The sequence below is a fragment of the Xyrauchen texanus genome, chromosome 29 (genome assembly GCF_025860055.1).
Source record: "Xyrauchen texanus isolate HMW12.3.18 chromosome 29, RBS_HiC_50CHRs, whole genome shotgun sequence".
NCBI lineage: Eukaryota > Metazoa > Chordata > Actinopteri > Cypriniformes > Catostomidae > Xyrauchen > Xyrauchen texanus.
In genome coordinates, this window is record NC_068304.1 from 39,041,591 (window position 1) to 39,064,435 (window position 22,845).

The window sequence follows — 22,845 nt, forward strand, 5'->3', positions numbered from 1 at the left end:
CTTTGCTGCATACCTCGGTTGTAACGAGTGGTTATTTCAGGCAAAGTTGCTCTTCTATCAGCTTGAATCAGTCGGCCCATTCTCCTCTGACCTCTAGCATCAACAAGGCATTTTCGCCCACAGGACTGCCGCATACTGGATGTTTTTCCCTTTTCACACCATTCTTTGTAAACCCTAGAAATGGTTGTGCGTGAAAATCCCAGTAACTGAGCAGATTGTGAAATACTCAGACCGGCCCGTCTGGCACCAACAACCATGCCACGCTCAAAATTGCTTAAATCACCTTTCTTTCCCATTCTGACATTCAGTTTGGAGTTCAGGAGATTGTCTTGACCAGGACCACACCCCTAAATGCACTGAAGCAACTGCCATGTGATTGGTTGATTAGATAATTGCATTAATGAGAAATTGAACAGTTGTTCCTAATAATCCTTTAGGTGAGTGTATATACATGTACATACATATATACACATATATATATACACACACACACACAGTATCTCACAAAAGTGAGTACACGCCTCACATTTCTGTAAATATTTGATTATATCTTTTCATGTGACAACACTGAAGAAATGACACTTTGCTACAATGTAAGTAGTGAGTGTACAGCTTGTATAACAGTGTACATTTGCTGTCCCCTCAAAATAACTCAACACACAGCCATTAATGTCTAAACCGCTGGCAACAAAAGTGAGTACACCCCTAAGTGAAAATGTCCAAATTGGGCCCAAATTGTCAATATTTTGTGTGGCCACCATTATTTTCCAGCACTGCTTTAACCCTCTTGGGCATGGAGTTCACCAGAGCTTCACAGGTTGCCACTGGAGTCCTCTTCCACTCCTCCATGACAACATCACGGAGCTGGTGGATGTTAGAGACCTTGTGCTCCTCCACCTTCCATTTGAGGATGCCCCACAGATGCTCAATAGGGTTTAGGTCTGGAGAAAAAAATTATATTTATATATACACATATTTCTTAGTTATTAATTACACTTGTTTCATATTTTGACAAAGTTAAACATCTTTAAATAAATCGTATTTAATCAATATTTCCAAAAATCTATTTTTAGTAGTGTTACATTCATTTGGTCAACAATTAGCAAAGCTGCATTAATGCATGGATCCAGCAGATGGCACCTGGAACTGAATCAACAAAAGCTAAATCAGTCTTAACATGTGCCTTGCTTTACTTTTAATTTGCCAATACAATGAACATCTTCCATCATTAAGGGTCAGTTTTAGAGAGTGAGAGAGAAAAAAACATTCATATTTATGAAATAAAAAGCATATTCCCATCTCAACCCAGAGATTATTAGCAACAGAATATATTGGAGAGAACAAAATGTACAGCCGTGGCCAAAAGTATTGGCAGAGACATGAATTTTGAGTTGTGCAAAGTTTTCTGCTTCAGTTGTTGTGGTGTTGATTCACATTGTTTCTAGATTATTGTGCAGAGTGATCAGATGCATTTGAAATAATTGCAAAAAGCTTCAATGGCCAAAACAATTAACTTTATCACAAAAACCCTTTTTTTGGCCCTGGCACAAAATGACCAGCTAATATAATTTCACTAATCATATCAGCAGCACCTGAACGAGGACTAGTCAGGTGAAATCACTCTTATCATCCTGATTGGATTATAAGAGCAGACTGATGCTATAAAAGGAGAAAATATAAAATAAATGTAAATATAAAGTGCTCCCTGGATTCAAACTCGCGACTCTAGGGGTGATAGTCAGCGTCAGTACACGCTGAGATACCCAGGCCCCGGCCCATCCATTTTCATTGAGGCCCTCGCTTAGGCTTAGTCCTTGTCCGCAAAGTCAAAACAGTAAAACAAAACAGTAGTTTCCGTGTTGCTGTAGTTAATGTGTTTGGGCTTTTTTGGGCAGTAGACATGGGTACATTTCAAATACATGATCCAGTTACATAATTTACAAATTGTCCGATTAAAATGCTGCCTGCACTTTCTGCGCTGCTGATCTTGTTTGTTCTGCAGGACATCTAGCCTAGTGCCCATCAAAGGAAGACCTCAGCACTTTCACGAGTCTTCACCTTTGTTTCACACTGGTGTCCTGATGCACAGAGACCTGTGATGCTATTGCACTGAAGTGTTATGCAATAGCGAAGGAGCTCTTTAAATATGTGAAGCACTGATACATGATGATGATATACGTTTGATATACTGTTTAATGGATATACAACTTAATAAAATATTGTGCCCAGGGTGCAAATTACACAGTGACTTTTGCGGCATTTGTCTAATAAACTGTAATAAATGTAAGTGACTGTCTGGACTATAATACAATATAAAATGCACAAAATGTAACATGAACTGTCATCTTGTTCTCTTCCTGCACAAAGGTGCTTAATCAAATGTGAAGATAAAAAAGTTCGGTTTTCTCCAAGTTGTCCTCTTAAACCTCGAATCTACTTACGCCAATAAGTGATTGTGCATCAATGTTAAATAGATGTGCAATTGCAAAGAACATTGTAATCTTTAGCTATATGCATATGGCCCATGTTTATCAAGATTTGCTGACATTGTTCATACAGCTCCAATTGAACTGTATGGGGTGCTTGTGTGGTGAAACCGAGACCGAGAGCAGGAAGGAGGCGAGAAGAGGGGGAGTTTAACATGATGAAATGCTGACAGGATGGGTGTAGTTTATTTAAAGCACAGAGGAAGCAGAAATCGGTCCTCTCTATCCTGAGATGGAGCGGAGATGGTCCACTAGTATGCTGTGATCTAGTTTGCAGCATTCTGGTGAGTGATCCATACATCTGTCTTTTATAACCGACAGTGCTGGGACAATTGCTGGGAACCTTATTTTGTATCTTAAACTTCCTGTTATCTCTTTATGAGCTACATTATGAGGAAGTTGTACTTGCATAATGCAGTGAACTGTAATCTGTAATAAAATCCTTGAAGATTTTCCTGTTTGGTGCCAAGAGAGATCTAGAGACTTTTCATTGTGCTAGTCCATAACGCCATACAGAACCATAATTAATCTGATTCAATAGCTAAAAATGATAAATACTCTCTGGTGCATGCTCATATGTAGTCACACCCTTCATGACAAATCATTGCGCAGTAAAACCTGATATATTAGTCACGTCTTGAGGGCTTTGCAGTATCTAGTCACACCAAAATGGAGAGTTTTGAGTTAGTTAATAATAAATGATGATTCTTATGTTATCTGTCCATCCATTAATCTCTCTTTTCATTTTTAGTTGCCACTGGGTGACTGCATGCAAGAGACACTACGCTACATAGGGATCTCTTTGGCTTTGTGCCGAATGCTTGCAGCTTTTTGTAAGCAGGGGTGCCACCAGGAATTTTGGGCCCCATGACAAAAAAATCTAATTGGGCCCCTTCTGCGCAGCTGTTGTCACCACATCTCTAGGGCCTAATTTTGCCATCAAAAGCTTTACATAACTCTAATCAAAGGCTTGCAACTGTCTTGTTTCTTGTAGTTCAATACTAGTACTAGCACAATATTTACTGCTGGTGATTTGTAAATGCAAGTCTGCATACAGTATGCAGTTCACTCTTTGATGCAAGATTAAAAGCCACCATAAAAAAGGCAATCCTTTACAGTCTCAGTGTATTTTTTTTTGTAAAATTAATGACAGATTATTAAAAAAAAAGAAAAAAACTAAATATATATTAACTTTTTATTCAAAGTAAATTAACATCATCATCTCAAAACAAGGAAAACAGCAGATTTTTGAACTTAACTGCACATATATGCCAACAACAAAATAAAGTTGACGTGTAAAATGGAATTTTCACATCAGGGTTATTATAGTGCTACAAAACAGATCAAGTGATCACTAAATCAATAGGTTTTGAGGTTTGGAATATGGTCATAAACTTAAACTACATGAAATGTAGGCTAACACCTGCAGGCTAGCTAACTTTTTTTTTTTTTTAGCTAGCTAGCTATATTTCACTAGAGACTGAGCGCAACGCGTCATAATCTGAAGACCACGCCCACCGGGAGGGAAGACAATCCAACCGTCTCCATTGACTTTGCATTGCGAGAGGCTGCCTCCTTGTCATTTATGACATATAACAAAAAACAGAAAATGCCTAACTAAACCCAGAAATACATTTTTATCAGCTTCAGAACCATAAAAGCCAGCCTTTAAGGAGACAAAAGTAGATACAGGCAATAAGACGTGAAGCATCAGAAGGAAGAATGGGTAAATTGAATCCTCCTCTCAGGTTCACATAGGGTGGTGAAATAAGCAAACGACATGGTTAAAATTATGAATGTTTTTTTTTCTTTTTACAATATCATGTCGCGTTCCAGTGGGCGTAGTTCTCAGAGTAGTTCGGGTAGTAGTCTCCTTTTATGTCCTGAAACAAACCGTTTTTTGGTGTCGACAGCTTATAAAAAATTATTTCTGGGTTATTTAGCTTGTTTGCTGTATACCTTGTCACACAGCAGCTTTTAGACATTGTTTTGTTTTTTTGTTATAAGTCATAAATGACAAGGAGGCAGTCTCTCGCAATGCAAAGTCAATGGAGACGGTTGGATTGCTCCGTGGCCTAAATACGCTCTGTCTCTATAGACTATGGACAACAGGTTAATACCACTCACAGACTAAAGGCTACCCACCTTTATAGGTGAAAAACTGGGTTACAGATTGACACCCTTTCCTTTGTCTTTCCTCTCTCTCTTTTCTCTCTTTCCTTTTTTGGAAACCAGATTTTCTGTAACTATTCAACATTGTAATCTGTGTTTCTGGCGCATCGACTAACTGTCTGCAACTAAATACCGTCATTCACTCACTGATGAGCGCGCTAAGGCAGGACCAAACCATTTCATGCAGATACAGGGGGGTGGTTGGTCAATATGGATGTTTACTTTTTGGTCAATGGGGATATTTAACTTTTATTGCCAAAATAAGTAAAATCAAAGACATAATTAATTGTATTATTATTTGAAATATACTCAATGATGATGGTTTATATAGTGTATAATATAATACAAAAAATTAAATTAATTAAATTAGTTTTTACCTGTTTGTTGTGGCCCCCTGTCATTCAGGGGCCCTTGGAATGGTCCTAACTTTTCCCCCCTATACAGCGCCCCTGTTTGTAAGTAGTTCACTCTAAATAAATGATTTAGCATTGCCTGAGATCAGCTTCACATGAAGTTTAGATATAACAACATATATACCTTTAAATACTTTACTTTTAGATTTTTAGGAGGAGAGGAGGAGAACCCAACTGCCAAGGGATTCGGGCACTCGGGTCCATTGCCCTGTCCCAGTGGATGCTGTGTTGTTTTCATTCTGATTTTAGGATGAGAGCTATGATGGGACTCTGGCTGGGGTTCAGTGGACCTGCAGTGGACAGCGCCAGGTCCATCATGACCTGCCAATGAAGCGCCAGACACTAGAAGCAACCGAAAACCACAACAAGCCGACAAAACTATCCCCATTACCTTTTCCCCTTGGTCGGCTTCTTATTATCTGTTGCTTGGTTGGCGGGTTATGGGTATGGCCTGCTGTGAAAACAACCTTATTTTAAGATTTTTTTTGTTTTTAATCTATAAGGCTGTGTGCAACTTTTCCAAAAAAAATAAATAAATAAATTTAGAACTAAATAAATAAAAATGGAAAACCTGGTGAACTGAAATGAATGTCTGCGTTTCTTTTATCATATTAAAATAATAAAAGTATCTTTTAAGGATAGAATAACCTAACATTGCCATGTAATCTAGCATGCAGTTATGTTTTAAAACCTGCAGTGTGCTGATGCTTAAATGACGTGAAACATTTAAGGAATATTATTTGCAAAAATTATTAAACTTTATCAATACTCATTAGACGTCATCAATAGAAAATATCAAACATCAATATGTCAAAAGAGCTCATCTCCAAGTCTCTAAGATATTCTGCTTCCTTAATATTAATTAGGCCCCTCCTTCAAAGTCTGTGTAATGTATTTGTATTTATTTACCTTGTTCCAAAATGGGGCGGGAGCTCCAAATCGCCATCAAAGCTATAGGGAGCCCCTTACCAAACACTTTCCCAAAGCCTAAACGTCTGTGGAGGTGTCGCCCTGTTTCGGAGTTGGCGCAACCCATTTTGAAGTAACCCCGCCTCCTTCTGGAGTTACCCCGCCCTCTTCTCAAGTAACCACACCCCTTTTGGAGTTACCCTGCCCTCTTTTGGAGATTCTGCCCCTGTTTGGAGAGCTCTGGGCTGCAGCTATACCTACTTGATTGTCCACCAGATGAAAGTAATAGTTCACCTCTCCTCAAATGAAACATTAAAATGTTATAAATGTATATTTACCAGTTTTCTTTAAAATAGGTTCATACAAGCTGATTTACAGTGTGGCAATTTTACATCATTGTAACATAGTGGAAAATAAACAGCAGTGAAATGCAATAAATCATAACATCTTGCTGATAAAAAGCAATTATGAACCAGGGCGTGTCCAGGAATTTTTGCCTGGGGTGGCAAAGGGGTGGCAAAGGGGTGGCAAGAGTCAAGTAAGGGGTAGCATCCAGTAAGTTTGGCTCTCATTTTTAGAGTGTCAGCTGCCACCCCGTGCCACCATTCTGGCCCCGACCCTGTGAGGAACGTCTTTACTGAGAAACCGTAACCGAGAGAGGAAACGAAAGTAAATGGCCACCAGTTGTAAACAAAACCACAGATCCCGCCCTGCTGATCTCAGTGCACTAAAACATGTCCTGAGCTGACTCCAAGACAACATCTCCCCAAAAGAACAGATGGTTGGGGAGCAGTGTTTCAGTTTCAAATAGGGGCAGATGCCCGGATCTGTAATCTCTACCTGCGTCGAGTCTTTTACAATGTTATGAAACATCAGTTATCTGTACTGTAGTTTATTTTTAATAAACACTGCAGATTCGGGTGTGACGACATTATTTTGTCCTATAAATCAGTTTTTATAGTCTTTATGTTTAATGTAAAACCTACTGCTAAAAGCATGCCATCTGGTTCAACCACTGCATGTATTGCAAAACATTGCAAGACCTAAATGAATGCTTTGGGGATTCTAGTGGAAGAAAACCCCTAAAACATGAATCGGTAACACTTTACAACAAGGTTGTATTCAACATTAGGAAATGCATTAGGTATCATAAACTAACAATATATTTATATATATATTTTATCTTATTGTAAAGTTTTACCTTTTCATTTCTGAATGACCTTTTTCCATCATCTGTACACAGGCAAACTTAAAACAATAATGAAATATTTATGTTCATGTTATAGCTTTGGTGCTCCATTAATATGCAGATTATATTATATGGACATATAAGGAAATATACTAATATATTATTGGTCAAATTTCTTTCTTTTTTTCATTTAGCATTGTATTGAGTGTTGGTGGCGTAGTGGGCTAAAGCACATAACTGGTAATCAGAAGGTTGCTGGTTCGATCCCCACAGCCACCACCATTGTGTCCTTGAGTAAGGCACTTAACTCCAGGTTGCTCCGAGGGGATTGTCCCTGTAATAAGTGCACTGTAAGTCACTTTGGATAAAAGCGTCTGCCAAATGCATGTACATGTATTGTATTGTATGTAGATACATGTATATTAGGCCTGTTATGTAAGCTAGGGTAAGAGTGATTTAGGTTAATTTAACATAATTTTGTAAAAGCCTCAAATCAATATGCTGTTTCTTCCACCGAGAAACTGAACAATAGGCTGCCATTACCCTTCCTAGAGAGGCACGGGCAGATTGCCATTGAAACATTTATAATTACCTTTGCTATACAAAGGCAATGAGGAACTTACTGAGAAATGAAACAATGAGCAGAATGGAAAGTACCCAGCTTTTTCCAGTGTTAAACCTGATGTCACAGAAGCTACCCAACTGATCCCAGTGCAGTGAAACACTCCCAGTCTTTGCAGTTATGATTTGGATTGAGGTGTGGCACTGATTCCAGACCGAATGAAGCACAACCTCTGCCCACAGAACGGGTGAGGGTGGGGCAGTTTTGCAGTATAAAACACAAGAGGAAGTTCTGATCTGTCCTTTCTGATCCGCCTCTTGCCGAAGGACCAACAAGGTAAGAAAACTAGTTAAATCATATCTCACCATGATTTGCTTCTCTCTTTATTCCTTGGTTAAAACGGCATTTTGGGTTCTTGAAGCTTAACTGGTAGAGTATCTTCTGCCAGATGCATACCTGTAAATGCTAAATTGTTTTCTTTATCTGATCATCGCACAATTCACTAAATGCACAAGTCCTTATGTCTACATATTTGGTATAGTCATAGTTTATACATGCTATACTGACTTTCACAGGTCTATGGTGATACCTCTTAGGGGACGCTGTGGATCCTTGACTGGTCCCCAAGCACTAATGTGTGAGTACATAGAACATATCGCCTGTCTGTCTGTATCTATAGGATAAATAAATCAAATTGAAATGGTTATATAATTGAGATCTTTTTGCTCTAGCATCATGAAGGAGGAGGGGTCACAAAACCTGCTGCCAGGGGTAGGTGATCTGGCCCAGTGTGACTCAGAGGGATGGCTCATTTGCATTTGCATGAGTCATCACCTTTGTTTTGCTTTGGTGTCAGGTGTCGCGGGAGCCAGCTCTTCAATGCTGCGATGCGAAGTCTAAAGTCTTATAAGCCTCCTGTGAAGTCTCAAGCCAACCAGAAAATAACTTGCCAATGCACGTGATGCCAAAAGTGAACCAAGGAAACTCCCTGATACATTGTTGAATAATTCATAAATACTGATACAAATATGAAACGTGAAGATGTGTTTTTCTAAGTGAAACCTTTGGTTTCTGCACTGCTTGGTTCGGTTGGTCCGGGGCCCAGCTGAGAAAACAAAAAGCCCCGGAAAAAATCTAAAAAACAAAATAAAAATAGCAAAATATGTAACAGAAATTTCATGTTGTGCTGTGTCTATTTTTTGTGTGCTCCATTTATTGCAATTGCTTAATACTAAACCACAGATCTTAAGGTATGCAAGTGTAGGTTTGCTTTTAGATACAGATATAGAAAGTTAAAAAATCAGTAGATGAAAGTATATGTGCAAAGTAATTCCAGTATTCCAGTCCTACTGCTTCATTGCCTGTCTATGCTTAGCTTACATTTTAATAGTGTTGGGCAAGCTACTGAAAAAATGGACCAAGCTGAAAGCTTCTCTTTAGAGAAAGTAGCTAATTACACTACATCTTGCTACATTTAAGATACTTAATTTTTTATAAATATTAAATATTAAAAATGAAAAAAAGTCAGCTGCAATTGGTTTCCATACATAATTACCAAAAAAAAAAAAACGTCTTTTTCCAAAAGACATGCAAGAGAAAAACGATATTGTACGGTGGCGGGCAAGGGATAGATTCGGTTCACTTATTTGGGTTCACTGAAGTGTGTTGAGTCCTCCACCGATACCGCTGCCTTCCGACATTTGGAAAATAGAATAATATATAAGAATAAAAACTATTCAATCACTTATCTTTACCATTTATTAACAGTGGGGATTTTGATTCACACAGTCACAACCTGAGATATTTAAAGGTGAACCGCTTCTGATCGTGCTAAGAGGTATGAACGATTCTTTTAAAAGAACTAACTCAACGTGGGTCTGGGTATCGAGTATTAACACTACCACCCCTGGAGTCGTGAGTTTGAATCCAGGGTGTGCTGAGTGACCAGGGCTGGTAATCTGGCATACCGGGCATTTTCCAGGTGGGCTGACACACTTTGGGTCCGATCAGGAGCGGACTGGCCACTGGGAGAACCGAAGGGGCCAGTGTGTCGATCACGAAATGTGCCGAACTAGCCCCCCCAACAATAACATTTGGGCCAGTTGCTATGTAAAATCCTGAACCAATTTCTCTTCCCTGTCCAGCTCTGTGATTGACTCCAGCCAGGTCTCCTAAGCAACCAAATTGGCCCGGTTGCTAGGGAGGGTAGAGTCACATGGGGTAACCTCCTCGTGGTCGTGATTAGTGGTTCTCGCTCTCAATGGGGCGTGTGGTGAGTTGTGTGTGGATCGTGGAGAGTAGCATGAGCCTCCACATGCTGTGAGTCTCCGCGGTGTCATGCACAACGAGTCACGTGATAAGATGCGCGGATTGACGGTCTCAGAAGTGGAGGCAACTGAGACTTGTCCTCCACCACCTGGATTGAGGCGAGTAACTGTGCAACCACGAGGACCTACTAAGTAGTGGGAATTGGGCATTCCAAATTGGGAGAAAAGGGAATTAAAAAAAAGGAAAAAAAGAAAGAAAAAAGAACCAACTCAAATGAGTGATTCAATCGTGAATATGATGTAATTTTACTGCCATAAATATGAGCGCGATACTAATGATCGAGCGCAGAACATTCCCAGCAAACAATTTTTGGTTCCCCAAGGTTTGTTTTTGGTTAGCCAGGAAAGTTCTCTTTACTGAAATAGAACGTTCTATTTAGGTTTGCAGAATGTTATATTAACATTCCCCTAACATTCATACAGTAGATAATAATGTGCAAGAACATTGTATCATTAAAAAAGTAAATTGTAACTTTATTACCTACATTTTTGGTAAACTTCTCCACTCCGAGTTGGGGTGGAAAATCTCATTTTTAGAGTGGCAGCTGCCACCCCGTACCACCTTTCTGGCCCCGCCCCTGCGAGGAACGTCTTTACTAAGAAACCATGACCGAGAGCAGAATCGAAAGTGAATGGCCACAGTTGTAAACAAAACCACAGATCACGCCCTGCTGATCTCAGTGCACTAAAATGTGTCTCTATCTGAGCTGACTCCCAAAAGAACAGATGGTTGTGTTACCACATGAATATGAACAGTGGCAGGCCCTGCATTTACAGTGTAGGCCTTCAGTGTGATTCATGCCACTAAGAAAACACAGTTTCACAATGAATATGACACCCTATGCCTTTGGGCATCATACATTGTGTCACCACTAACTAATAATACCAAATGACATTTTAAAATCACGTCCACGCACGAAAGCCAGAACTTGAAGCACGTAATGCTCAAGCAAGCCTAATTTTAATTGCAGCATGAATGTTTTTTGAAATGTCTTAAAAATGAAAAATAGTCAGCTGCAATTGGTTTCCATACATAATTACCAAAAAAAAAAAAACACCCTACATCATAATTTTTCATATGAATCTACCAAGGAGGTCTATAATACCTGGAAAAATCTATCTAATAATATTTGCCATTTAAATGTTGCTTACAATAAATTTACTTTCATTAGGGTACACGATTATGCTGCGTTCCATTCAAGTTGGATGAGGACTATTCCTACTTGATATCTCCGACCATAAATGCATTCCATTTCCCAATATTCGGAAGTGCAATGCTCCCGTTAGCTTAGCAGGGGTTTGACTCTCATTAGACATGTCTCCTAGCAACCAAACTGATAAACAATGCTGCAGCGCTATGCTTCCTAGCAACCAACCGATAAACAATGCTGCAGCGCTATGATTCCTAGCAACCCAAACGATAAACAATGCTGCAGCGCTATGCTTCCTAGCAACCCAACCGATAAACAATGCTGCAGCGCTATGCTTCCTAGCAACCCAAACGATACACAATGCTGCAGCGCTATGCTTCCTAGCAACCCAAACGATAAACAATGCTGCAGCGCTATGCTTCCTAGCAACCCAACCGATAAACAATGCTGCAGCGCTATGCTTCCTAGCAACCCAACCGATAAACAATGCTGCAGCGCTGTGCTTCCTAGCAACCCACCGATACACAATGCTGCAGCGCTATGCTTCCTAGCAACCCAAATGATAAACAATGCTGCAGCGCTATGCTTCCTAGCAACCCAACCGATAAACAATGCTGCAGCGCTATGCTTCCTAGCAACCCAACCGATAAACAATGCTGCAGCGCTATGCTTCCTAGCAACCCAACCGATAAACAATGCTGCAGTGCTATGCACATCTAGTCCACATCTGCTTCAGCGTCTTGTTCGTTGGTCTCCTCGGCGTCCTTCAGCCAGACCGCAACCAGCCAGGGCGCCTATGCTTAGTGCAGCTAAGCCCAGACGCGATACAACGAGATCCAAGATTCTGGTCTTGGAAGTATCGAGGTGTTCTCTCTGGACCAGTTCAGCCCACCCACCAAGAACAGGTTTCAGCAGTGCCAGCCTCCAGCGGGCCCCATTCAAGCATGTACAGGCGTGCACGCCAACGTTCATGCAGACCCACATGCAAACATACTCGCACAGCATGCTCCCTTATGCAGTATAAAGCAGTTGTTGCATGGTGATTTTACACAAGTGTAACAGTTAAATTGGCCTGGTTGTTTTAGAAGTTTCCAGTAGCTGGTCAACTAAATAAAGTGAAGCTTTCAAGCAGAGTATATTGTTAACGTAGCAAAACGTACCATCCTCCATCGTTGAGTCCAGGGAACTCTCCCTCCCATTGCTCGCCGGTCTAGATAGCGTCCATTTAGTCGAACCACTTCCACTTTTCCTTGATGGCTCTGTAGTCACTTTTAAGTGTTTTTTTTACTTCTCTCTACACTGTTGGTAGGTCCGGTGGTAGCCGTGTGTGGCCAACAGCTGAGACACTTCCTGAGAGACTTTTTCATTTCATTATAATACATTACATGTATTATTAAATACAAACATTTTGTTCGTTGCTAACGAGAGGAACGTCTGCACCTCGTTTATTGACTACGGTATGGTTTTGCACACAGCCATTTCTTTTTACAATTCAAAAGTCGCATGAACAAACGATACTGCTATCGCTTTAGCTAACTTTAAAACTAGCGGGTTGATGTCATGTGTCGCAAATCCAGTGACGCTGGTAGTGACAATTCTCTCTGACCAATCAGTGATCTGCAGGGTTTTGACGTCACATTTAGTATCGCCTCGGATCGCTTGGAACCTCGACCGAGGTGGAACTAAAAAAGTACCAGGTACCAGGTACTATCCACAGTGGGAAAGCCCTAAAAAGCGAGCAGAGTTGAGTCGAGTTGAGTTGTACCGTGCAGTGGAAAAGCCCCATAGATCAGTAGACATAACCGCCACCAGTGCAGATGGATCATTCCAGGCATGCAGCCCTCCTAGTCCTAACCAGTCCTCTAGTCATCCAGTTTCACCACTTTAGCCCGAGCTGAACATTATTAAAGTGGAGAAAGGGCTGAAATGGGCTACAGCCTCCCAGAGAAACAAAGAAACTTATACCAAGTAAAAATAAATTCCCCTGTTTCCGTTTTATTTTATTTAATACAGTTATTTTTCTTTGTATTTTTGAATTTCTGTTTATTTAAGCACAAGTTCAAACATTTATGCATTTACATGTATGCATTTGGCAGACACTTTTATCCAAAGTGACTTACAGTGCACTTATTACAGGGACAATCCCCCCGGAGCAATCAGGAGTTAAGTGCCTTACTCAAGGACACAATGGTTGTGGCTGTGGGGATTGAACCAGCAACCTTCTGATTACCAGTTATGTGCTTTAGCCCACTGTACCACCACCATTATCTCTAGAAATGTATAGTAAATACTCATTGGTTGGGACGCAAACCTGAAAACAGCAATAGTTCATTGGTTAACACAAGTGTAACAGACTTAATTTTGGATTTTAGTTAATTGTTGTTACATTGAGTGCCTTTACACTCTATGGTATATATGTGTGTGTGCAGTACATTATCCCCTCGGGGCTTGCCGTAAATGGTGAGTGTGCATGCGCACAGAGGCTGGTTGTTCAGTTTGTTCGACTACTGGTGTGTAAGCTAATAAAGAGAAAAGCACGGATTAAAACTCTGTCTGCAGTCGTTTGTTATTTTCTTGTTTCTGAGTGTCTAGGCGAACTCCACGTGAACGCTCGGTTACATTGGTGGCAGCGGTTTTGGTTTATTTGTGTTTGCGCGGTACAGTGTTGCGGCGGGTGTTTAACTAATTAGCTTAGTATTACAAGTTGTAGATAGTTAGCGCACGCGAGTTCATCGCTTGGCGGTCGTCATGTGGTGTAAGGACGAGTATGACTTCCATCCGAGACGGGAACGTGACAAGAGCAACAGACACGTGAGAATTGAGCTACCGCCGCCGTTCTCAGGTGATGAAAAGCAGAGTTTTTATGCTGGGCGCGTCAGTTCGAGGTCGCGGTCAGGGCGCTTACAGAGAGTGACGGCGCTGCTTCCTACAATTACGAGCTGGCAAGAATTCTACCGACACGTTTGAGCAACGCAGCATTTCTTCTGTGGGACAGTTTTCCTGATAATGTTCAGGCGGATTACACAGCTATGAAAGAAAGACTCAAGGAAGCATTCGGGCAAAGACAGTTTATGGATCGTTTCAGAGCTAGCCTATCGGCCCGCCCTCGTGCGCCATGGGAAAGTTTGGAGGTGTATGCGGCTGAAATCAGCAGGTTGGTCGACGAAGCTTTTCCTGAATATGGTGATAAGGCTCAACAGGAAGAAAAGTTTCGCCGTTTCGTGGCTGGTCTGGATCCTGTGCTTAGAACAAAATGCCTTGAACAAGGAGCAACAGATTTAGAGGAGGCTGTGATAATTGCAGGTCGGTGTGAGAATGCTAGAGATGTGATAAAGACTGATTACATGGCTGTTAATGCTGCTCACGGTCATAGTGATGGAGGGGCAGTGGCTGCTGTTCACTCTGGAATGGACAATGTTGGACTGCACAGAGCAGTGGATAGATTGGCTGAAGAAATGAGGGATATGAGAATGGCACTGAGACGTTTGGGTGATGAGAACCAAGTACTGAAAGCAAAAGTGAGTCCTAAAGCAATGGATGAGTGGGGCGGAAGCCGCCCTCAGTCTAGTGGAATGTGCCAGTGCAGCTGTGGGGGCCGTGGATGCCAGTCACGTGTCTTTGGCAGTGCACGGAGGGGCCGTTCACCTGAGAGGGAATTTTTCCAACACAATGATGAGCATAAGTCAGGTACTGATTTTTGTGGTTATAAAGACTCATACTCTACTCAATTTTCTACGAGACGCAGCCCCAGCCCTGGTCCTCGCAGATGGAACAGCTATGAGGAGGACTCTAGGAAGCGTGGAGTGCGTTTCATGTCTCCTGGTGCAGGGGAACGACGCAATGGGCCGGGAAACGAACTGTAGCTGATGTCGCGGCCCAAACATCAGCTGTATTGCCTGTGGGCCCTCAAAGGGATGACACTAATGACAGTAATTCAATTTTAAAAGACATTAATGAGAACACGAACACTGACAAGGAACAGCTTGTGTCATATGTGAGAGGAGTGATTGAAGGTGTGGAGGTTCAAATGTTAGTGGACTCTGGTTCCAGTGTGTCTATCATTTGTGCAGATCTCCGCATGTCTATTCCAGCACTTCGTAATCGCCCACTGAAAAAGGACTATGTGGCAGCCCGTGCCGTGAATGGACAGATGCTAGATACATTGGGCACCATCACCATAACATTCCAGCTCGGAACAGAGTCATGGCAGCATGTATTTCATGTGGTGAGAGAAACAACACAGCCTGTTTTGTTGGGGTGGGACTTTCTGTTGAGAAATCATGCCTTACTAGACCTTAGCCGGGCGAAGTTACAACTGTGGGACATCTCTATCCCTCTTCTTACAGGAAAAGACTTTGTTCCTAGGTGCTGCAACGTGTCTCTGGCCACCACAATATACTTACCGCCCCTCTGCGAGTCAGTTGTACCAGTTAAAGTGGGTCCACCTAATGTGGCTCATTTGTCAAGTGACTTTGTTGGCTATTTGGAACCCAATGTGGCAGATTCTTCTAGTCTAGTGGTGGCTCACACAGTAACCACTGTTCACAATGGACTGACTAAAGCTCGGATTTTGAATCCTACCGGACAGGACATATCGTTAAAAGAAGGTATGCACCTGGGTGAGTTTTATTCAGTTGATGACTCGGACGTTCAGTTAGTTCATGCTCCAGTTAATATAGCGGCAGCAACTGCTTCTGGAGTAGCACCTTCTGTATTGCTAGATGAGTCGCCTATTTCAGAGTCCGAGAGAGCTGCACTCTCAGCATTGCTGTTGGAATACAATGACATCTTCAGTTCCTCCATGCAGAATGAGGGTAAATGTAAACTAGTGAAACATTACATCAGAACTGGTGAACAGACACCTATCAAACAGCGGGCATATCGTGTGTGTCCCGAAAAGCGTGCTGAGATAGAGAGACAAGTAGCCAGTCTACTAGCAGATGGGGTCATTGAGGAGAGCTGCAGCCCTTGAGCGTCACCAGTCGTTTTGGTGAAGAAGAAATGTGGCGCCTGGCGTTTCTGTATTGACTACAGACGCTTGAACAGTGTGACTGTAAAAGATTCGCACCCTCTGCCCCGTGTGGATGATACATTGGATGCATTGGCAGGCACTGCGTGGTTTAGCACATTAGATTTTTCTAACGGCTACTGGCAGGTAGAAGTTGCTGAAGAGGACAGAGGAAAAACGGCATTTACGACTGGACAGGGGCTCTATCAGTGGCGATCCATGCCAATGGGCCTCTCAAACTCCCCGCCACATTTCAACGTTTAATGGAACTGGTCCTCAGAGGACTCCCGTGGCATATCTGCATGGTATATCTTGATGATATTTTGATTTTCAACAAAACATTCGATGAACATCTGTCTAGCCTGCAGGAAGTGTTTTCGAGAATCCAATCGGCAGGTTTGAGACTGAACCCGAAAAAATGTCACCTTGCCAGAGATCATGTAGTCTTTCTGGGCCATGTAATTTCTCAAAGGGCCTTCAGCCTGATCCCAGGAACACGGAGAAAGTTAAAAACTGGCCAGTTCCCCGGTCTCCCTCAGAGGTCAGGGCATTTGTGGGACTATGTTCTTATTATAGACGATTTGTCAAAGACTTTTCAAATTATGCTGCTCCATTGAACCAGCTTGTTGGAAAGAATGTGGCTTTTGTGTGGACTGCTGAATGTGAGAAGTCATTCAACTTTCTGAAAGGAGTGTTGTCATCTGATCCAATAGTGATATTGCCTGACTTCAACGTGCCTTTTAAAATCCATACTGACGCCTCTAACTTGGCTGTCGGTGCGGTGCTTGCTCAGGATAGAGATGGACTTGAACATGTGGTTGCTTATGCCAGCAGGGCATTGAACTCCACACAGAGGCATTGGTCCACCTTTGATCGTGAGCTGTGGGCAATTGTGTGGGCAGTAAGAGAGTTCAGACATTACATTGGACTTACTTCATTTACCATTATCACCGACCATCGACCGTTATTGGCGCTTCGGCGTATGTCTATTGAGGACGACCCAACAGGAAGGAGAGGAAGGTGGATTATGGAGCTCGATCCGCTGAATTGGATCATTGTGCATAAAGATGGACGTCAGCACATGAACGCGGATGCACTGTCTCGTCAGTCCTGTATCACCTGACCTGAGTGAGGTGGAGTCTGGTGTTAAAGAGGTATTGGGAGTGAATGTGGTGAGCTCAAATCAACCAAGTACTGACATTCCATGTTCCTCTGAGGTTGCTGATTTTGCAGGGGAAATAACTGCTGCAAACTTACCAGACAATCTAGAAACTATGTTTTCTCTGAAGGCTTTATCGCATGATACATCTGATGTTAGGGCTATGCAGCAGGCTGATCCTGATATTAAAACTGTTGTTAGCTGGGTTGAGCAATCACAAAGGCCGTCCAGAAGACAATTAAGAGGAGCCTCTCAATGTTTAAGAAAGTTTTGGACTGAGTTTAATCGTCTCTCAATTATTGATGGACTGTTGTGCCGCTCTATAATCTGTTCTCTCACATGTGACCCTATAGTCCAAATGGTTGTTGCCTCTGTTATGATTTCGGACATTCTTTTGCAACTACATGGGGCCCCAGCCTCTGCCCATTTCTCCTCTGAGCGGGTGTGGGAACGGGCTGAGACAATTCTGTTACTGGCCTTCCATGTACAGAGACATCAAAGCATGGTGTGAGCAGTGCAGGGCATGTCAGACTCGTCGAGGTCCTGTTCCAGTCCACCGAGCACCTATGGGTGGGTCTCAGACGGTTCGGCCATTTGAGAGAGTCGCTATGGACATTTTGGAGCTGCCTACGACAACAAAAGGAAATCGGTATGTGCTAGTCATTGAGGACTACTTTACAAAATTTGCCAATGTGTATGCGTTACCTAATCAAACTGCTCTGACGGTGGCGCATTGCCTGTTTGAGGACTATGTATTGATTCATGGCATTCCTGAGACTTTACATTCAGACCAAGGTCGTCAGTTTGAGGCAGAGGTGATTCAGAGCCTTTGCCTTCTGCTGAACATTAAAAAGACACGTACCACTCCCTACCACCCAATGTCGGATGGTATGGTCGAGCGCTTTAATAGGACTCTGATTGATCAATTGACTAAGACGCTGCTAACTTATGGTGGGGAATGGGATGATTATGTGAAGCAAGTGGCTTTTGCTTACAACACATCGCCTCACTCTAGCACTCATTTCACACCATACTTTCTGACCCACGGACGGGAAGCACGGGTCCCCGTTGATGTACTGTTACCCGCCCGTGCTCTGGACTCAGGGATGACAGGTTCCCATGCTGAATTTGTTTCATCACTTCTGACAAAACTGAACTCTGCCTTTAGCAGTGCACGCATGCACAGTGAGGCGGCTCATGACCGTCAAAAAATGTACCACGATGAAGGAGTGCGTCACCAGCCTTATGTCGTTGGTGCCATGGTGTGGCTGAACAACCCAGTGGAGAGCCGCATGAAACTGGCACCCCATTGGAAAGGACCTTACAAAATTGTACAAGTCATGGATTCGTGTGGAGAACGGGGACTGACTTATCGAATTGTCAATCCTTTGGACTCTGATGAAAGGGCACAGGTAGTGCATTATAATAGGGTGCGGCCTTATACATTGCCTGTTTCTCCCGTGTCACAGAACCAGACATTGTCCGATGTTTCTGACTCTCTGCCAACATCCACCTCCTTCGAGTCAGATATACCTGGAGGAGAGGGGTGCATTTCTCCTCAGAAAGATCTGAGTGTTGCACCTGGAAAACTGCATTCATGGAAGGGGTTAGAACCAAACATGAGCAGGACAGGGAGGATTCTAAAACCTCCTGGCCATTTGAATGACTTTGTTGTGTATTAAGGTAACTGTGACTCCTGTTAACGTTTGTTCTATTCAAAGGGCTGTTTGAAGTTTGTTTAAAAAAAAAGTACTAAGCTTGCTGTTTCACTTTATACGGTTGTGTGTTTATGTATGTTTAGCAAGTTGATTGCTCTTGAATGTAAACGAGGACGTTTATTCTGGTAGGGGGGACATATGTAACAGACTTAATTTTGGATTTTAGTTAATTGTTGTTACATTGAGTGCCTTTACACTCTATGGTATATATGTGTGTGTGCAGTACATTATCCCCTCGGGGCTTGCCGTAAATGGTGAGTGTGCATGCGCACAGAGGCTGGTTGTTCAGTTTGTTCGACTACTGGTGTGTAAGCTAATAAAGAGAAAAGCACGGATTAAAACTCTGTCTGCAGTCGTTTGTTATTTTCTTGTTTCTGAGTGTCTAGGCGAACTCCACGTGAACGCTCGGTTACACAAGTATATGATGCGAAAATTAAGATCGGTCTTTATGATCTAAATTCATCGTCATTGTGTTGCACATGCAAGACCGGCGATGGATTGAATTGAAATGCTGTTCTTATTTCAAAAAATAAAATGCTTATAAAAAGTGTAATGATTTAAGAATTAAACTTTAGTTTGACTATAAATAGTCATTGTGTTGCACATATTATTTTATTTACAAAATAACAATTTAGCTTTCTTTACTGATGTTTTGCCTTATCCCGAATCACCAGGTAAGCCTATAATAGTTATTTGTGTTTTAGAGCTGTCGGGCCGGATTTCGCGGGAAACTGATAATTCCGCGCGTGTTTAGGACATATCGTGAATAAAGTAAATACCGTCAAGCTACGGTTACATGCTGTGGAAGACGTTATATTAGCAGATCACAACAAATCTACATCGAACCAAAAAGAGTTTGCAAGCAAAAAGGTAACTCGAAAGTGCCTACATCAGCTTGGCTTTTCAGAAATGCATTTAGTTTCCATAGCAACACATTTGGCGTGCATTGACTAGGTTCACAAAACAATGTTTATGTCGGTAACGACAATGCTAATCTCTAAACCAGATGCTATTGTATATAAATAGTCTACTAGCCAAATTATAATAGTTCCACCATTTCATCTTCTCTGATATGAATAGCAATCTTTATGTCTAATGTCAGTGTTATTTAACTTCTGTAACGTTATATTAAAACAATTGATTTTAACAAGTCAAAGCAACAGTGGCATTTATTATGGGCTGCTCTCAGATCTGACCAGCAGGGGGCAAAACTGTCGTAAATCTTCCAGATATATTGAACAAATGACTGCAAAAGAATATGATTGACAGTTGTGTTTGTTTAAAAGTGCATTGTCTATATACAAGCTTTAATTAATTTTAGTCTTTAATGCAGGTCTTTAGTCTTTAGTTCAACTGTAATGTTTAAAGAATTAAACTTTTGTTTTAGAAAAATATTTTATTTGATCATAAATGGTATATACGACTATTTTAAGTTCATTGATATAAAGTAAATTCAGTTCAACAAGAAGCAAAAACATTTTTGTTTATTGAGAATAAGCTGCATTGCACTTTTGCACATTGCATTTGCTGGCAGTTTGCTATAGATACAAAGCACTACATTTGTTCAGTAATGTGATGCAAAAAGCTGTAAGTATAAATGAAGAAATGAATTAGAGACACATATAAAATCACTTTGAGGCCACTGAATTGGGTCACATAAAAAATGTATTTCAGAATTGTATGTGGTGGTGTGCACATGTAGTGGGCTAAAGCACATAACTGGTAATCAGTAGGTTGCTGGTTCAATCCCCACAGTCACCACCATTGTGTCCTTGAGTAAGGCACTTAACTCCAGGTTGCTATGGGGGGATTGTCCCTGTAATAAGTGCACTGTAAGCCAAATCTGCCAAATGCATAAATGTAAATATAAATGTATGTTGTACGTAAACAAATGTTTATTTGTGTGAAACTGATACATTCAGAGCACTTTTTTTCAATGACAATCATGAGTACTTGGATGGTTTCTATACTAGAGCACAGTTCATGTCACTTCTTTTTCCAGAGCTTTTCAAAATGTACACCGTGTCACACCAGAGATTTGGCTGATATGTTTTTGTCCTGACAGCAGTGACTATAAACTTCTCATATGGAGGAATCAGCACCTCTTTCTCATGAGGATACTTAGAATATATTGTCACATCAGCACTTTTACAAGTGTAGATTTCAAAACAGGATTTAGCTCCAAAATTTCGTGCTATATTACGATCAAGAGAGGAGGATGTAAAAGAGCCAAAACGAACCTCTTTATTCAAAACATACTTATTAAACTCAACGTTAGTCCCACGATAAGTGAAATAGCATTTTCTTTGTGCTTTATTCAGAATCTGTATCGCTTCTGTTAACAGAAAGTGAAGTGAATACCATTTGTATGTTTTGTGTTTGAACTGGTTTTTACCTTTACGAGTGTCAAGATTGAAATCACGATATACATAATTATCACTGTACACATAAATGGCGATTAAATGATTCCTTGTCAAGTAACCGTGTGGGAAGTTGACAAAATATTGACCTAATTGCCAACTCGTTTTAAATGCATATGAGTTCTTGATCTCCTTCGTCAGATATTTTGTGTTCACCAGATGTGCCATTTTCTTACTACAGCCGTAATAAGAGTCGTCAACAGAATTCAGTGCCATATCCAATGGAAATATCTGTCCTGCAGCTGCTCTGTGATCCTGTAGCAACAGGAATCATAATGATCACATCATCCATATTCATGTCTGTAATATTCATCCTAGAATACAAGCTTACCTGTCCTAGAGCAGCTAAGAAGAGAAGAAGAGCTTCAATGATCAGCAGCATCTTGATTTAGTCAAATCCCTCAGATGCTCTTGTAGATATAGTGAAGCGCAGATGCTGAAAGACAAGAAACATGAGTTTCACAAATACTAAATCTATCACTCCAATAGCAATTCACGAGTTTGTTTGCCCATTTAATCTTTGAGCTATTAAGGTTAAACTTATTTGGCTTTGCTGTCCCCCCCGGGACTATTAATAGGAGATGATTAATTGGGGCAAGATGCCTAGGGTAAAGGTGGAGTTAGGGAGGTGGAGGGATGCTGGAAACAGCTGCTTATATACTCTGGCTGTTAATTGAAAGATTAGATGGACTCGCTCCTCCCGAAATTACGTTTAGGAACTTCAATATGTCTCACAATTAAACTGTGTTCACCAACTTCTTACATAATATAGATTTAAATTCATATAACTAGTATTTTCTGACAAGATAGACGTTTTTGTGAACCTGTGATGTTCACCGATATTCACTGACCTTTCACTTTGGCCCCAAACTTACCTGAAAATCCTGTTGTCTAGTTGTCCTTTGTGAGATTCTGAAGGAGTTCAGGAGCAATGATGAGAGGTGATGATCAGAACAGTCCTTCGATGACTCAATGACTCTTCAAACTAAGAGATGAGGAATGTTCCCTTTTTATATCGCTGATAATGTGTGTGTGTGTGTGTGTGTGTGTGTGTGTGTGTGTGTGTGTGTGTGTGTGTATTCGTCTCTCTATGTGTGCTTTCATATTGGCCAAACTTTAAGCTCCTGTCGGTCTAAGATGAATTTGTCAACCTGGTTTCTTGAGATTTCATAATAATTGTACGCAATGGTGAATTCACATGAAATCCTTGATGAAAATCTACAATCTAGAAACGTAAACAGGATGTGTATTAGGCAGCTTGATTGCACAAGAGAACAATCAGACACGTATGTACAGTACGTGATTTTACAGAGGCTAAAAAGGCTTTCTCC

At 41.3% G+C, this 22,845-nt stretch overlaps 1 protein-coding gene and 1 long non-coding RNA gene across 2 annotated transcripts; one reads left to right on the top strand and one right to left on the bottom strand.

Moving 5' to 3' along the window:
• Nucleotides 1–8,002: 8,002 nt before the first annotated feature.
• On the top strand, nucleotides 8,003–8,905 carry LOC127622781 (uncharacterized). Its single transcript, XR_007968009.1, has 3 exons — nucleotides 8,003–8,067; nucleotides 8,307–8,368; nucleotides 8,463–8,905. It is a non-coding gene; the product is annotated as an uncharacterized LOC127622781 (long non-coding RNA).
• An 11,693-nt stretch (nucleotides 8,906–20,598) lies between these two features.
• LOC127622773 (NAD(P)(+)--arginine ADP-ribosyltransferase 2-like) lies at nucleotides 20,599–22,483 on the bottom strand. Its single transcript, XM_052096864.1, has 3 exons — nucleotides 22,390–22,483; nucleotides 21,846–21,950; nucleotides 20,599–21,769 (listed from the first exon to the last, which is right to left on the bottom strand). Exons 2-3 carry the CDS (start codon nucleotides 21,894–21,896, stop codon nucleotides 21,059–21,061), a joined length of 762 nt encoding a protein of 253 aa, XP_051952824.1. The 5' UTR covers nucleotides 21,897–21,950; nucleotides 22,390–22,483; the 3' UTR covers nucleotides 20,599–21,058.
• Between the last annotated feature and the right edge of the window lie 362 nt (nucleotides 22,484–22,845).